This window comes from Panthera leo, chromosome A1, assembly GCF_018350215.1.
Source record: "Panthera leo isolate Ple1 chromosome A1, P.leo_Ple1_pat1.1, whole genome shotgun sequence".
In the NCBI taxonomy this organism is placed as follows: Eukaryota; Metazoa; Chordata; class Mammalia; order Carnivora; family Felidae; genus Panthera; species Panthera leo.
The window spans coordinates 209,032,816-209,050,499 of record NC_056679.1 but is presented as its reverse complement, the minus strand read 5'-3'; the positions used below and the strand labels follow the sequence as shown (position 1 = coordinate 209,050,499).

The 17,684-nt window shown below is 38.7% G+C and overlaps 1 protein-coding gene across 1 annotated transcript in view; it reads right to left on the bottom strand.

Annotated features, from left to right (window-relative positions):
- Positions 1–15,103: 15,103 nt before the first annotated feature.
- Positions 15,104–17,684, bottom strand: part of NUP155 (nucleoporin 155) — a 71,892-nt gene continuing 69,311 nt past the window's right edge. Inside the window, exons 34-35 of the mRNA XM_042951774.1 lie at positions 15,922–16,028; positions 15,104–15,310 (exon numbers count right to left, since the gene is read on the bottom strand). Coding sequence (XP_042807708.1) covers positions 15,172–15,310; positions 15,922–16,028 — 246 coding nt within the window. The 3' untranslated portion in view covers positions 15,104–15,171. The remainder of the gene's footprint in view (positions 15,311–15,921; positions 16,029–17,684) is intronic.

Below are 17,684 nucleotides of genomic sequence, written 5' to 3'. Positions count from 1 at the left end.
ACAGTCTGGGGAACCGAAGGCCAAATGTGACCCCACTGACCATCACAGACTGCTTGTTCACTGAGCCTTTTACATGAGGCCACCAAGAAGGATTCTTAAATTTACGGCCATACACAAATCACTGTCCTTCTCATGCTTCCTACTGGGCAGCTGACTGCATAAGGTGATGGGCCTGGTCTTTTAAGGCATTTTGGCTTGCTACCCCTTGTCTAGGCTTGGTATGTTTTATTGAGTAAATCACCCAGCCCTCTCAGAGAGCTGTGAGTTTGGTTTATCTTCACAAAGGATGCAGAGCAGGAAGTCTTCTCACAACTTCAGAAACCACAGCCATCCCTGCGTCTCTGTGTAGGATAAGTGGCAGAGGAGATACTGGCAACTCAGCACCATTTATGTCAAAGATTATAGAACGGAGGTGGTTCAAGTCCACCTAAAGTAACAAACACCTTATATAAATCTTGCTCGAGTTAGCACCAAAAAAAAAAATCTCCAGCAGAAAAATTTGAGAACTAAGAAATTCTAACCTAGTCCCACAATCTGCTGTGTTCCCATTTCTAGACCTTAGGTGTGACAATAATGGGATAGCAGTGGCTGATTTTGCTGTATGGCCATCAGACCTACAGGTATTTAATTCTGAGGTTGACTTTCTACACATTCATTACTTAAAATTTATGGAAATGACTACAATTTGCTAAAACAAAATATTATTGAATGCCTATTATGGATCACACACTATGGTAGGTATAAAGAGGGGAAGACAATGTCCCTAGTTCAGAAGAGACTCGTCAACACTTAAATTACAGTGTAATAATAAACTCCATGATAGCAGTATACTCAGTGCATTTTCTCTACCTGAGATATGAGGAAGTCAGAAATACTTAAGATAGGTCTTAAACAGGGAAGAGTTCAGTTTGAAGCACTTCCATTTTGTGGTGCCTTTGGAATTCAAGATGGAACTAACTAGTGAACAATTAGATACATGGTTCAGAAGCCCAATGGAAGTGCTCTAGATATAGAATATGTAATCTAAGCATCAGTATCTCTTTTAGGCTTACCTGAACTTTTTAAGGATTGCCTCCCTTTAACCTATAATGATAAATAAGAGTTGAATGGACAATATCAATTCTCACGAGAATGTCAGAGGGGTGAGAGTGGTGTCATGAAAGCCTAGGAAGGATGAATCTAAGAAGGAATAGACAACCGTGTGAAAATCTGAGTAAGGTCAAATAAAAATAAGCCTGAGCATTCCCACAGCCCAAGTTTTGGTGTTTTGTAGTTACAGATATATAACAACTGAAATCCTTTTGGTAGCAGGTAATAACATCAAATCTGAGCTTGAGCAAGAGAAGGAATTTATTGAGATTCTGGTGTATCCCACAGAATCTAAGGAATGGTTTCAACAACCAGGAAAGATTATAGACATTCTCTGTAGAATGGTGCTCTCCAGTAGAAATTTCTGTAATGGTGATGGGGCACCTTGGTGGCTCAGTTGCTTGAGCGTCTGACTTCAACTCAGGTCATGACCTGAAGGTTTGTGGGTTTAAACCCCATGTCAGGCTCTACGCTGACAGCTCAGAGGCTGGAGATTCTGTGTCTCCCTCTCTCTATTCCTCCCCCCACTTGTGCTCTCTCTCTCTCTCTCTCTCAATAATAAATAAATAAGCATTAAAAAAAAGAAATTTCTGTAATGGTGAAAAGGTTCTATGTCCTGTCCAATATGGTAGCCGTTAGCCACAATGTGGTGAGTACTGAAATGTAACTAAGTACAACTGAGACACTGATTTTTTTATTTTATTTTAATTAAATTCAAACAACAAATGTGGCTAGTGGCTCCTGTATTGTACAGTGCAGCTCTAAAGCCTTTCCACTAACATGACTTTAATGAATATAAAATTACTTCCCCAAATATTCTTTAAAAATATAATTTCTGCTACGGTAGCAAAAGGCTACAGATGTCTCAGGTCTTACACTATCACACCGCACCATCCCGGAAAAAAAAATCTATTTCCCCAACCTGTGCTTCACTTCAATTGGAATAATTTAAGTCATGCATCCACTTTGAGTCAATCACTAGTCCTAAAAAAAAGAAAGAAAAAAAAAAAGCATTGATTGGTTTAGGCTTTATTTAAGTGTCATTCATAGACTAATCACTGTGACAAGGTGAGTTGCAGGATTGCAGTAGCAATAGCTAATCGTGGATTTTCCCTGTCACCTGACATGCGGCCATTTTATACTTTAAGTATGCTTCCCATTGACTTGAAAGATTAACGTATCATATACTTGGACAGACAATTGTCCAGAAGCCATTTTGACAGTCTTCCAGTTCAACAAAAACTGTTAAACTGAATCACGGCATTGGTTAGAGTTGTCAGAGACAGAAGACTTTCTCATAGCAAGTACTGTGGGTCCATATGTCCTCTCAGTAATGGGGACTCAGCCTCTGATTTGTCTTCTGAGGCTCTACTTCAGAACAAGCCCCTCAACTGTGTAACCTGATAGGTGGACTGTGCGGGGATCCCTTGATAGTTTACCCAGCTGCTGTTTGGTCTTTATCTATAGACGTGTAACAGTTCTGTTGCAACATGCATCGTTTTAATTTCAAGTCCTAAATTCTCCTCTTGTTTAAAGAAAAACTGGAGTTCTTCTTTCTATTTTCCGAAAACCCATCAAAAGGGAAAGGACATCCCACACAGAGGAAAAAAAGTTAAGTCCAAAAGTAAGGCTGGGCCTAAATTCCCTGGCCATCAAGACAGAACATAGGAAAGAATATACATGCTTTTAGATAAGGTTTTATATCTTCACTGGGTGGTAAACAAGTGTGTTCACTTGGAGAAAACTTATCTGTGATTTGTGTACTATTCTGTATGTTATTTCAATTAAAATCAGTTTTTAAAAAAAAATTTTTTTTTAACGTTTATTTATTTTGAGACAGAGAGAGACAGAGCATGAACGGGGGAGGGGCAGAGAGAGAGGGAGACACAGAATGGGAAGTAGCTCCAGGCTCTGAGCCATCAGCCCAGAGCCTGATGTGGGGCTCGAACTCACAGAACGTGAGATTGTGACCTGAGCTGAAGTCGGACGCTTAACCGACTGAGCCACCCAGGGGCCCCTAAAATCAGTTTTTTAAAAATCATACATTGGGGTGCCTGGATGACTCAGTCAGTAGTAGCATGTGACTCTTGGTCTTGAGGTCATGAGTTTGAGTCCCACACTGGGTGCAGAGATTACATACATACATACATACATACATACATACATACATACATAAAATGAAAATAAAAATCATATACTAAAAGCTAATATCCAAACAAAAAATTCTGACTAAAATAAAAAAGAGATTTATCAGCTCCCAGATTCACCTTTAAAGGATGAGGAGGATTTTGATAGGAAAGTGGAGAAAGATCATGAGTTCAGGTTTTTGGGGGTGGTTTTCTTTCTTTTTTCTTTATTAATTAAAAAAAATTATTTTTGACAGAGAGAGAGAGAGACAGAGCATGAGCAGGGGAGGGGCAGAGAGAGAGGGAGACACAGAATGCGAAGCAAGCTCCAGACTCTGAGCTGTCAGCACAATGCCTGATGTGGTGCTCGAACTCACAGACCGCTAGATCATAACCTGAGCTGAAGTCAGACGCTCAACCGGCTGAGCCACCCAGGCGCCCCTCTTTATTAATTTTTAAGGGGACTAAGAAGACAAACTATTTGATTAATCTGAGGGTGAGAAGTATCTTTTTCTCAGATGTTCTCTTTCTTTTTTTTAATGTTTTATTTATTTTTGAGAGAGCGGGAGAGACAGACAGAATCCGAAGCAGCCTCCAGGCTCCGAGATGTCAGCATATAGAGCCCAAAGTGGGGCTCAAACCCATGAACCATGACCTGAGCTGGTGTCGGATGCCTAAACCAACTGAGCCACCCAGGCGCCCCACTTTTTCCCAGATGTTCTGATGAGGCTTCTCATAGCCCTGAAAGGTTATCAGCTGATGCAAGCATGTGGTCAAAATGGCAAGCTGCCCCTAATAGAGGGAGGGGTAGCTGCTGCTACAAAGGAGAATCTCCTTAAAATCTCCGGGTTCCCAGTTTCAGGCTCAGGTTCATTCCATCATGTGGAGTAAATGTAGGACACATTCAGGAAATGTAGCTCCTTGAGGCAGATTGTAAATACGAGGCCTCCTATGGGTGCGGCTGTTCTCCACACTGCTAAGATGGACCTAAGCAGTCAAGCCTGCCCTCCCACATTGCCCCATCTCAGCTAACTGACTGGACCCGGTAGGACTTAAGGCAGTGGTATGCTGGTAAATATTTAACCTGCTTTAGTGGGTGGGGAAGAAGCCATGATGTGTGGCATTTGCCAATTTTTGTACAGAAAATTTTTCTACCATGACTGATATCAAGTTAAAGCCTGACATCAACTGGCTCATGAATTTCCTGAAAATGCAACAATTAGCTCTCTAAAACCAGTACCAGTGGCTTTAGCATACCACTGAGTTATCCTGAGTGGGAGAACATCTCTTTTGATAGATTCATCAGAAGAAGGAAGATGTTTCTTTCCCATAAGACCACTTCTCCTCATATCTCATTAACCTAAATTGAGTCACATGCCCTGAATATAACATTTTTCAGATTTCATGACTCACAAACACTGTGAACGTGGGTGAGTTATCTGGATTGGCTTTTAGCTGTGAGGATCTAGTCTGGTCTGTGTTGGGGAAGGGAAGGTAGCTTCATGAAATTGGGTACCTGTTAGGAAAGTGAAAGAGAAAATGGATAGATTGAAAAATTCATTATATCAAGTACCCTAATAATGAGATACCCCAAGTCAGGTTGCTATCAAGATGCTGAAGAACAGATCATAAATAAACAAAAAATATCTATATAGTAAGTACCACATTTCATCCATCCTAAGATGCACTTCCCATTTTGCCATCTTAAAACTGGGATGACTTTTTAATTTTTATTTTCTATAATTTTTTAAAAGTTTATCTATTTTGAGAGAATGAATGTGAGCTTGGGCAGAAAAGGGGTAGAGAGAAAGAGGGAGAGAGAATCCCAAGCAGACTCCATCCTGTCAGCACAGAGCCTAATGTGGGGCTTGAACTCAAAAACCAAAATCAAAAGCCAGACACTTAGCCGACTGAGCCACTCAGGCACCCCATGGGATGACTTTTACAACAGGTGTCAGACAGGTGGTGGTAGTTACCCGTGCCTGTGCTTCAAAACGTGCAGTGGCTGTCTACACCTCGGCAGAAAATTCCTGAGTTATTAGTGGAACACTTAGAAATGCCTCATCACCAACATTCGTGGTCGTCAGAAGTTGTTATTTGTCAGTCTGTGAAGAGTCTGGGATTTTACCCAATATACAAGCTAACAAACTCTTCTGTTACTATTTCATGAATACTGGAAAAACCCATAAGACTCCTGGAGTCAGAGACTTTCTCAAGGCAAAAGCAGTAAGCAAGAGTGTCAGTATAATGTCCATGAGGTTCCCTGTACCTCCCTATTCTCACAGGGCAGTACAGGTAGCTAGAAGGATGAAATGTGTTGTGTTATAGGAGAGGAATGTTGAGCTGGGAGATTTCCCATTTTATAGTGAGTGGCAAGTAGGCCAACTCATTACATCAGCAAACACAACCCTCAGACATAGCCTGGGTAGGGGCACATGGGTAGCTCAGTCAGTTAAGAGTCCAGCTCTTGATTTCAGCCCAGGTCATGATCTCATGGTTTATGAGCTTAAGCCCTGCTTCAGGCTCTTAGCTGACAGCACAGAGACTTCTTGGGATTCTCTCTCTCTGCCCCTCCCCTGCTCTCTCTGTCTCTAAATAAAAAAAAAAAAAAAAAAAAAAAAAGGATGGGGCACCTGGGTGGCTCAGTCAGTTAAGCATTAGACTCTTGGTTTCCACTCAGGTTGTGATCTCACAATTGTGAGTTCAAGCCCTGCATCGGGCTCTGTGCTAACAATACGGATCCTGCTTGAGATTCTTTCTCTCCCTCTCTCTCTCTGCCCCTCCCATGTACTCTCTTTCTCTCAAAATAAATAAACTTAAAAAAAAATGGCCTGGGCAAAGAGCAATCAGGGCATTCTTGGCATGTCCTGCAAGGGCGTGGGACGTGCAGGTTCATGATGGATTGTCCATCCCATAAAATTGTATTGAAAAACACAGATCACAATATCTGAGTCCAAAAATAATTCATAAGTGTTGGTCTGTGAGTATACAATCATTTTGGGAATACCTTAACCAATTTATTGAGCTGTTTTACTTCTTCTTGAATGGCAGATACACAGTTTCACCAGTTACAAGACAGAGGCATACTGTATGGTAATGTAATTTTTTGAAAGCCAAGTTATAAAACACTAAGAAAATTACCACGTTATTCATTGTATATTAAATATCACTCACCTTACGCCTGTGTAAGGAAAGGCTACCCACTTGCATACACATCTTGTATACAATGTCCTACACAATGAATATTTAGGTGATGATGATAATAACTTGACACAAGACATCTCACATAGTTCTTACTGCACAGCTATTAGGTCTTCACAAAACACACACATATGCTGCAGATGTTTATTAGCTGTGTGGGATGATTACTATTTGCTATTCGCCAAGTGAGAATGGATCGTCATCAACGTCTTCATCCTTGTCTTCATGTTGAGTTGAGTAGGCTGAGCAGGAGGAGAAGGAGGGACGGGTCTTGCACAGAGACACAGGTGTGGCAGAGGCAAAAGAAATGGAAGAGGTGGAAGGGGAGGTGGGAGAGGAGGCACACTCTGTGTAACTTTATGGAAATACTTTGTAATTTCTGTCTGACTTCTTGCTCTTATCATTTCTCTAAAAATATTTCTGTACGGCACCGATTCTTCTTCCACTGTTTGTTTTAGTTTCTGTGCCCATATCCTAGAAGGGTCCGTGTCATAAAAGAAGTCAAAAGCAGTCTTGAATAATCAGACCCTTCCTGCCTGATTCTTTAATGTCAGTTTGTTTTCTAGCATTGCTTCTTTTACGTCTTCCTCAAAATCTGGCATTGGTTCAGAAGCACTCCACTCTATCGAGTTGTTTTCAGTTAATTCCTCTGGTGTGATATCTATTAGCGCTTGAATTTCTCCAAGATCTTGAAAACTTTCACCACCCACCTTTTTGCCATATCCAATATTTTTCATGATTTTCTTAATTGGTTTTGTTGTAGATCCTGTGAAATTAGGCACAACATCTGGACAGTTTTCTCTGGCAGGAATTTATTGTTTCGGGCTTGATGGCTTCCACTGCTTTTTCTGTAACAACAATAACATCTTCAGTGGGGGCATCCTCCCGGACTTTCATGATGTTCTCTTGGGTTTCTCTGCCAAAGTATTGATAATTCTTTCCATAGAATACCATGTGTAATGAGCCTCAAGGGTCCTTATGACCCCCTTAATCTAGAGGCTAAATTAGAGTTGTTGTGATTAGGGACAGTAGACCACTTTGACATCTTCCATGTTGAACTCATGAAGTTCTGGGTGACCAGGGGCATTGTCCAATATCCAAAGAACTTTAAACGGCAGTTCCTTACTGGCAAAGTACTTCCTGACTTCAGGGACAAAGTATCGATGGAACCAGTCCAGGAAAAGGGTTCTTATTGTCCAGACTTTCATGTTGTACAATGAAAAGACTGGGAGAGGCGCATGGGTGGCTCAGTCAGTTAAGCATCTGACTTTTGATTTTTGGCTCAGGTCATGATTTCATGGCTCATGAGTTCAGGCCCCATATCAGGCTCTGCACTGACAGTGTGGATTGTGTTTGGGATTCCCTCTCTCTCTCTGCCCCTGCCCTGCTCTCTCTCTCAAAATAAATAAGTAAACTTAAAAAAATAAAATAAAAGACTGGCAACTAGTGTTTATCTTTTTCCTTCAAGTCTAGGGATTAGCAACTTTATATGTGAGTGTAGTCTTGATCATAAACCTGGTTGCATTTGCACAAAACAGTGAATTTAACCTATCCATTCCTATCTTAAATCCTAATGTTCACTTCTTTTCCTTAGTAACAAATGTTCTTTGTGGCATTTTTTTTCCAGAATAAAGAACTTGTGTCTACACTAAACACCTGTTCAGGCAGATATCCTTTCTCCTCAATGATTTTAATGGCAGGAATCTGTTAACTCTTCTGCCTCTTGCTTGGCAGAAGCTGCTTCCCTTATTATATATGTTTAAGTTTTATTTTAAGTTAGGTAATCCCAACTTGAGGCTCGAACTACAAGACCAAGAGTCACATGCTCATCTGACTGAGCCAGTCAGGCACCCCTACCTTTATATTTAAGCCAAACCACTTTCTAGATTTATCAAACCAGGGGCGCCTGGGTAGCTCAGTTAAGCATCTGACTTCAGCTCATGTCATGATCTCACCACTCGTGGGTTCGAGACCCATGTCGGGCTCTGTGCTGACAGCTGAGAGCCTGGAGCCTGCTTTGGATTCTGTCTCCCTTGCTCTCTGCCCCTCCCCCACTTGCTGTCTCACTCAGAAAGCAAGCAAGCAAGCAAACAAGCTAAAAAAATTATCAAACCATCTTTTGCTGGCGTTAAATTCTCCAGCTTTAGGTCGTTGTTTCCTTTTGTTCTAAGTTGTCATATAATGACTTCACTTTTTTTAAATAAAGAGTATTTTTTATGTTTATTTTTGAGAGGGAAAGAAGAGAGAGAGGGGAAGGGATGAGCGGGGGAGGGGCAGAGAGAGATGGGGACAGAGGATCTGAAGCAGGCTCCATGCTGACAGCAGTGAGCCCAATTAGGCTCAAACCCACAAACCGCAAGATCATGACTTGAGCTGAAGTCAGACACTTAACTGACTGAGTCACCCAGGTGCCCCTACTTCACTTTTTTTTTTAACCTTTACTTATTCATCCTAATTGAGAGAGAGAGAGAGAGAGAGAGAGCAAGGAAGGGGCAGAGAGAATCCCAAACAGGCGTGGTGCCATCAGTGCAGAGCCCAACAAGGGGCTCGATCCCATGAGATCATGACCGTGAGATCATGACCTGAGCCAAAATCAAGAGTGGGATGTTTAACCGACTGAGCCACCCAGATACCCTATGACTTCACTTTTTCTTGAATTATATGTGTCCAAAGGTATGCCTTTCTTATAGTAATCTCACACCCAAATAAAAGCTGCATTTTCAATGAGATAAAGTATTTTGCAAAAAATGCAAGGTTTTCATGCCTGCTGGTGTAGCTGCAGTGCTGGCTTCATGACTTTTCTTTTTTTACAGTGGTCCTTACACTGGACTAATTTATCTTGAAATGGTGCATAACCACAGTTGCAGACCTCACTGTATGACACAGAACAAGCAATTCAACTTTTTCTTGTAATATCATGAATTTCCTTCGAGAGCCCTTTCAGCATCACTGGAGGCATTTCCTATGGGTCTCCTGGTGTTATTCAAGGTTTATGGGATCGCATAACCTAAATATGATGAAAAATGCACAAGAACCATAAGAGATCTTTTTTACTGCATTGTGCAATTTACTGGAGAGACAATTGCTTGCATGATGATTAGTATCACTTGGCATTTTAAGCAGATACTTGCAACACTTGAGCTCACTGCAGTAGACACAGGTGAGCTACTAAATTATTACAGCAGTATAGTTTGTACTGCAGCTAATCTTATGCAGTTATGATTTAATACTGCACTTTTACATTTGTTTACATCTTGACTACAAATGGTGTTTGTCATGTACAGTCTAAGTGTGTGTGTAAGTTTTGATACATTTTAACTTTTTCTTTTAAGTTTACTTATTTTTTTTAGTAATCTCTACACCCAATATGTGCTTGAACTCAGGACCCTGAGATCAAGAGTCACATGCTCAGGGAGAGTGGGTGTCTCAGTTGGTTGAGTGTCTGACTCTTGATTTCTGCTCAGATCATGATCTTATGATTCGTGGGATCAAGCCCCGAGTCAGGCTCAGGGATGAGCGTGGAACTGGCCTGAAATTCTCTCTCTTCCTCAACCCCTCTCTCCCACTTGCACTCACTCTCTTAAAAAAAATGTTTAAGTCACATGCTCTTCCGACTGAGCCAGACAGCACCGCAAAATTTAACTTCTTATAATAGATTTGTGTACATTTTATGTAAATGCTAAAACAGTAGTATCTACATATATTAATGCATTCATAGCATACTTTTTTTCATTTTTTTGGTTATATCTAGGTTGTGGAGTTCATCTGTGCATTTTTTCAAACTGTCACAGATTTCCCCAAATCTTCCGATATATTTATTGAAAAAAATCTGTGTAAAAGTGAAGTCCTACAGTTCAAACCCATGTTGTTCACGGATCAAATGTCTGTCTGTCTTTAACAGATCTGTGGTTTGCAAATATTTTATCCCAATGTGTGGGTTATCTTTTCATTTTCTTAATGTGGTTTTTGAAGAGATGTCTTAAATTTTGATGAATTTCAATTTATCAACTTTTTCTGATTCAGGTTTTCTGCATCCTAAGAACATACCTAATCAAAGATCACAAAGATCATTTTTTTTTTTTACTAGTTTCTTCCAGAAGTTTCAGTCTTACCTGTTAACTTGACATCTGTGATGCATGTCAAGTTAATTTTTGTATATGTTACAAGGTAAGGAGGGTTTTGTTTTGTTTCCGTGTGGATATTTGTTTTGGTGCCATTCATGAGACTGTTCTTTCCCCCACTGAACTACCTTGGCACTTTTGTTGACAATTGGTTGCCTGTACAAGCGTGTGCATGTATTTCTGTATGCTTATTTTGTTCTATTGATTCATATGTATAATCCTTACACAAATGCCACATCATTACCTTGCTGTAACTTAATAGAATCCTGAAATCATTGGAATATGTCCTCCAATTTTATTCTTTTTCAAAACTGTTTTGGCTATCCTAGAATCTCTCAATCCCATATAAGTTTTAGGATCAGTTTGTCAATTTCTACAAAGCTTTCTGGAAATCTGGTTGGGATTGCTTTGGATCTATCAGTTGATGTGTTATTAGTTCAGTCTCCCAACCCATGAACGTTTTATCTTTCTCATTAGGGGTTTACTTTCTTCCAGCACTGTTTTATAGTTTCCATTGCACAGGTCTTACACATATCTTGTCAAAATGTCTTATTTTGTGTGTGTGTGTGTGTGTGTGTGTGTATGTGTGTGTATATATATATATGTGTGTGTATATATATATATATATATATATATATATATATATATATATATAAATTTTTTTTTTTTTTTGGTGATCTCTTCACCCAACCTAGGGCTCAAACTCATAACCATGAAATCGGGTCGCATGCTCTTTTGACTGAGCCAGCCAGGTGACCCTCTTATTTTATTTTAAGGCAGAGAGAGGGGGTATTTTTTCTTTCTTTTGTTTTTTTAAATGCTATTTTAAAGGAGTGTTTAAAAATTTTTAATTGTTGCCAGTATATAGAAATGCAATTGGTATGTTGACCTTGTGTCCTGTGATCTAACTTATTAGTTCTACCATTTTTTCCTAGTTAGTAGTTCTAGTATTTTCTGTATATTCCATAGGATTTTCTATATAATTGCCTGTCCATGTATTTATTTCTGCTTTTCTAATTTATACGTTTTTACATTTCTTTTGTTTGCCAAGTTGCAATGATCAGAACCTCCAACCACAATGTGGAAAAGAAACACCCATATTTTGTTCCCAACTTCAAGGAGAAAGTTTTTGGTCTTCTACCATTAGGTGTGATTTTAGCTGTACATGTTTCATAGATGTCTTTTTATTTGGAGGTCAACCAAATACAAATGTTCATCGCACAAGCAAAAACTCAGGTGTGGGCTGGAGATATGATAATCCTAGCTCCTGCATGGTAAACTGATTAATCTTAAAAAGGGTTAGCATCCTGCTGATAGGAGCTTCCTAAATGCAAAAAGCGTAACTGAGGGCTTTAAAACAAATGTTTCATTTCAAGCACATCACAATGCAGTTTAGAAATGACGTTTAGAGGTGCCTGGATGGCTCAGTTGTTGAGCGTCTGACGCTTGATTTCAGCTCAGGTCACGATCCCAGGATTGTGGGATCAAGCCCAGAGTTGGGTTCCACACTGGGCATGGAGCCTGCTTGAGATTCATTCTCTTTCTCTCTCTCCCTCTGCACTTCCCCCACTTACACATGGGTGAGCTCCCTTAAAAAAAAGTTTATTTGCAATAAAAAAGAAGTAAAAATAATAGTATTGTTAAATTAATATTTGAAGTATAGAACAAAACTAAATAAAAATAGATTACATTAGTTCTTACCAACTTTTAGATTTAAGTAAGTCTTCTACTTTAATCTTCTTATGAGGAAAATGTGCTTATTAGGAAAACAAAAGTTTGCAGAGTTTAAATGATTTACTAGAAGGCTCAAAAATATTCTGGAAAAGATGTTTTATTATTAAGAGAATTTAAATGAAAAAACTGATAGAAAAATGAAAGAAAATTATGTGCCCTTTCAAGACCTTTACATTTAATATTCCAGGTTTTCATTTTCTTGATACAACTGTATCACTTTCATAATTTTTCCTCTCATGAAAAAGAGGAAAAGAGGGCGGGAAGTATCCTGAGGAAGAGAATGAGCAATCTGTGATCCTGAGATGAAATGAACCATAAAACATAAATGTGGAGGAAATGCATGTGATGGGTAGAGAAGTGTGTTCAATGAACAAGTCACTAGAAAGTCACATATGTTATAACTAAAGAAATGTTGGACATACATCACATGCATTTCAGGGTCAATATCCCATATCTTGCAGTTACTCAAAATAGATTTTTCTCTTCTTTCCTGACCATTTTGCCACATGAAAATGATCTACCTAAAACAAATATGTCACAATCAAGATCTTCAGTGACTCCTCACTGCCTACAATGAATGCACTGTTTCATAAACAATGTTATTATTCATTGTCTATATGTTTAATAGTCATTATAAAGAAATGTGTTGAATACATACCAAGTACAAAATACACTAATACAGTAGATAAATGTGCCAGAACAATGCTATTCCAAGTTTGATCCAATGACCACCAGTATCAGCATCACATTACAGGTGGAACATTTATTTTTTTGAGGACACCAGGTGGTTCTTATGAATTAAAAGTTTTAGAAACACTGTTCTAGACAGTTAAAAAGGAGAGGACCTAGGGGCGCCTGGGTGGCGCAGTCGGTTAAGCGTCCGACTTCAGCCAGGTCACGATCTCGAGGTCCGTGAGTTCGAGCCCCGCGTCAGGCTCTGGGCTGATGGCTCGGAGCCTGGAGCCTGTTTCAGATTCTGTGTCTCCCTCTCTCTCTGCCCCTCCCCCGTTCATGCTCTGTCTCTCTCTGTCCCAAAAATAAATAAAAAACGTTGAAAAAAAATTTAAAAAAAAAAAAAAAAAAAAAAAAAAAAAAGGAGAGGACCTAATGTCTCTTAGGGGTCTCACTCTCCCAAGGGTATGGAAAACATCTGCTGAGTAGCTGGAAGTTTTATAAACCTCAGAAGGTGTTCTGTGATGAAAGGAACAGGGTTAAGATTTCTGACTCCTAAGGACCATTTAGCCCTGTTAGCTTTCCTTTTGAAAGATAATAGCTTTAATATTGTGAGTTGAGTATATTTAACATGGATATTAATGTGTTTGTGTGTAAATGGTCTAATTATATATACGTGTGTGTGTATACATTTTTTTTTTTCCAGGACTGGAGTCATGGCTAAATAACATTTAAGCAAGACTTTCATTTTAAGTAGACATGACAGAATTTTAAGCTTAGAAAATTAACAGTGTATAACTTAAATTTTACATATTAAAAAAACTAAAGGAACTGAAAGCTGAAGATTATGAGAGGTAGTGGTACCTATGTATGACATTTTGACAGTCCATTAAATATTATGAATTAGAAGATTATGGGAAAAAGGGAACTACATTCTAGGAGAATATGAAAAGGTCAACCCATGATCTTGGGAAAGTATAAGAAAAATATTTTCAAAATGTACTATAAAAATTGTTAGACATGTTTTAGTGACAATAAGCAGAAGGTGATTACTCTTGATAGCATAAAAGGTGAAAAGAAAGAAGTCCATGTTCCTGCTTTTTGTTAGTCCTGGTCATTCCCACTCTATTCTCCTCCCTTGTTGCCATGACTTTGGGGCACTTGGTTAAGTTTATTCCAATTTGTTGAAGGCTAAAAACTACATTCCTAACGATTTTGCTTTATATATCGTATCTTGGGTAAAACTCATTTATTATGGTTATTGACTGGGGAGGGAGAAGGGGGAATCAAACAGGGAGCAAATTCCCAGATGATGCTTATGTGGCCATTTGGTGCATACTTTGAGAACCACTGCTTTAATGGAGTCAGTAATCAGTCTCAAGGACTGGCAGGTAGACACTAAAGGAAAACAGTATCTCTCTGTGTAGGTTTTTAGGACATAGAACATTTGTTACACATTTGCCACCTGCTCAAGAAACAGCCAGGTATGTATTAATTTTTAGGAATTGTGGCAAAATTAGTAGCTGGAAAGAAATTTCCTTTCCAAAGATGAACCCAAAACCTAAATAATTTTTAAAAAGAGACAGTGTTTATTTGCCTGTATTAGGATTGTTGTAGGGGCGCCTGAGTGGCTCAGTCGGTTAAGCGTCCGACTTCAGCTCAGGTCATGATCTCGTGGTTTGTGAATTTGAGCCCTGTGCTGGGCTCTGTGCTGACAGCTCAGAGCCTGGAGCCTGGAGCCTGCTTTGGATTCTGTGTCTCCTTCTCTCTTTGCCCCTCCTCTGCTCATGTTCTGTCTTTCTCCCTCTCAAAAATAAATAAACATTAAAAAAAAAAAAAGGATTGTTGTAGAATCCAGTATTATGGGACCTGCTCAGCTAGCCTATTTAAGTTTTGATATCCATATCCTTGGACTAACTTGAAAATGAATAGCATAAGTTCAAAATTTCTGCCTGCATTAAATTAAAAATAAGAGTTTCTAAATATTTTTTATTCTTGTGTTAAGATCATAGGTAATCTTAGTTCAGGTGTTTCTTAACCTGATTATTAAAAAACAAAATAGGAGTAAAAAATAATTCATCTGGCAAATGTACTGTTTGTAGATAGTAGCCACTTTTAAAACCACATTTCTATTAAAATTGTTCTTAGATTTACAGCACCTGATATCTGGACCCAGCTGAGCTTTTATTTTACAGATCAAAATGCATAGATGAAAATACATTATAATATTAATGAAGCCGTTCGAGTTTAGCCTGAAGAGATTTAAAATTTCCTGTGATGGTTTGTACTGCTACTGATGAGCTCATAGACTGAAGCTCAACCAGATAACCACAGATAGCATCCAGGGACAGATTTGTAAATCTTCTCCTGTAAAAGAAAAGATACCTGATCAACTATCAATACATTCAGAAACATTTCCTCTCCCCTTTCTCACACGGGAGTTTGCTTTTTTTTCTCCCAAGAAACATTTCCTCCCATAAGACTTCTCTCCAACTTCTGCTAATTTTAGTACAGTCCCACAAAGAGCAAGGATTATAGGATTAACTAAATGATAAATAAATGAAAACAGACAAGAAATGCAGGAGATAGGTGAATTACCACATAGCCACCATTTTCCTTTGGAAGATTATTATAATGGGAAAGAAGCAATTAAGTATGACTCCTAACATGAAATTATTTACATTTTTTTGGTCTTTTCAAACAAATATACCTTGAAATGACCAATAATATCACAAAGACATAACTGAACTACACTAAGTCACTAATTCAAAACAGAAGCAGTGTAGAAGTAATTCATAACTCATATCACTTTACCTATAGAAAGGATTTAGGACAAGGCTTGAAAAATGGTAAAAACTCTAACCTTTTATACATGCTAATTGGTATCATTCAACTAGTCAATCTCCACATCTTCCTTCATTCTCTCCAAGTTAGCTGCCCAGATACCTATTAGAAACATTTGAAACGGTTATAGTTACCTCTCACAATTTAAAACTTGGCTAGGATTCTCAACATATCTTGCCAATAGCACATGTATGCAATCCAAAAGGTGCAGTGGCTTCTTCATTCTGTTCCAGAATGGATCCTATAAAGAGAATATACATCATGAGTTATAAAGCAAACTGTGTCAACTGATTTTTCTTTTCTTTTTTGTCAACTGATTTTTTAATCATTTATGTTTCTCTTCTTGATAGCTGTGACATCACTTTTACTTTACACCTATGCACACTTAGTCTGATACTGTAAATAAAAGACTAAACCAGTAAAGAATCTTTTTAATTAAAAAAAAATGTTTTTCTCATTTTTTTATTTGAGGAGGGGGTGGGGAGAGAACAGAGAGAGAGAAAGAGAAAATCTCAACCAGGCTCTATACTCAGCACAGAGCCCGATGACCCTGGGATCATGACCTGAGCTGAAACACTCGACTGACTGAGCCACCCAGGCGCCCGTGCTGAAACCAAGAGTTGCACACTCAACTGACTGAGCCCGTGAACCAGTGAAGAATCTTAATTCTAGTTCTAGTCTTACCAGTTACTAGCTATGTGACTTGAGCCCTTGTCAGATGTAGCAGAAAATGGGGATACTACTACTTGCTCATTTCCCATCGTAGGCTCATTGTGGGGCTTAAATGAGATATACAAGAGCCTTGTAAAGCACTGCATAAACGTTTTGATGGTGCTACCATAAAAGAATGATATATACGTCAACAAGATTTCATTTGGATCTTTTATCTTAGGATAAAAATTAGAAAATACATAGTCTGATAAGGCTCAATGTGGTAAGAAAGATTTTTATTTACATTGAGGTATAACTGACACCTATTTGTTTCAGGTGTACATTGTAACGATTCGCTATTTGTTTATACTGAGAAATGATCACCATAAATCTAGTTACCAGGCATCACCATCACAGTTAACAAAAGTTTTCTTTTCTGGTGGTGAGGAAGATGTTTGGTATATTTTAAATGAAGTTATAAGGAATAAATTCACTGTTATTTTGTTTTGTTAAAGTAAATGGTAATTCTTTTTTTTTTTAAAGGTTACAATTTACTTAAAAAAAAAAAATTTTTTTTTTAATTTATTTTTGACAGAGAGAGAGAGACAGAGCACAAATGGGGAAGGGGCAGAAAGAGATGGAGACAACAGAATCCGAAGCAGGCTCCAGGCTCTGAGCCATCAGCACAGAGCCCGATGTGGGGCTCAAACTCCCGAACTGTGAGATCATGACCTGAGCCAAAGTGGGACGCTTAACCGAATGAGCCACCCAGACGCCCCATTAAATGGTAATTCTTTATGGGTTTAGCCTATTCCACCAAGAGTAAAGCAAATATAACTATATTTACTAATATTATCAAATATTTTATTTTTATAATATAAAGCAAAACAACTCATTATCGGTTTTAGAAATCTAAAGTATGATAATTTATGTTCAACAAATGAAGCAAATTTCTGATCGATTTTATCATATGAGATATAAATAAAAATGCTCTCCCTCTTTTATCCAGAAATGTTCATTTACCTTAAATAAAATTATTTCGGGCTGACTGGTTGGGTCAGTCAGTTAAGCGTCCGATTTCAGCTCAGGTCATGATCTCCAAGTTTGTGAGTTTAAGCCCTGTGTTGGGCTCTGTGCTGATAGCTCAGAGCCTGGAGCCTGCTTCAGATTCTGTGTCTCCCTCTCTCTCTGCCCCTCCCTTGCTTGCACTCTACTTCTCCCTCTCTCTTAAAGATAAACATTAAAT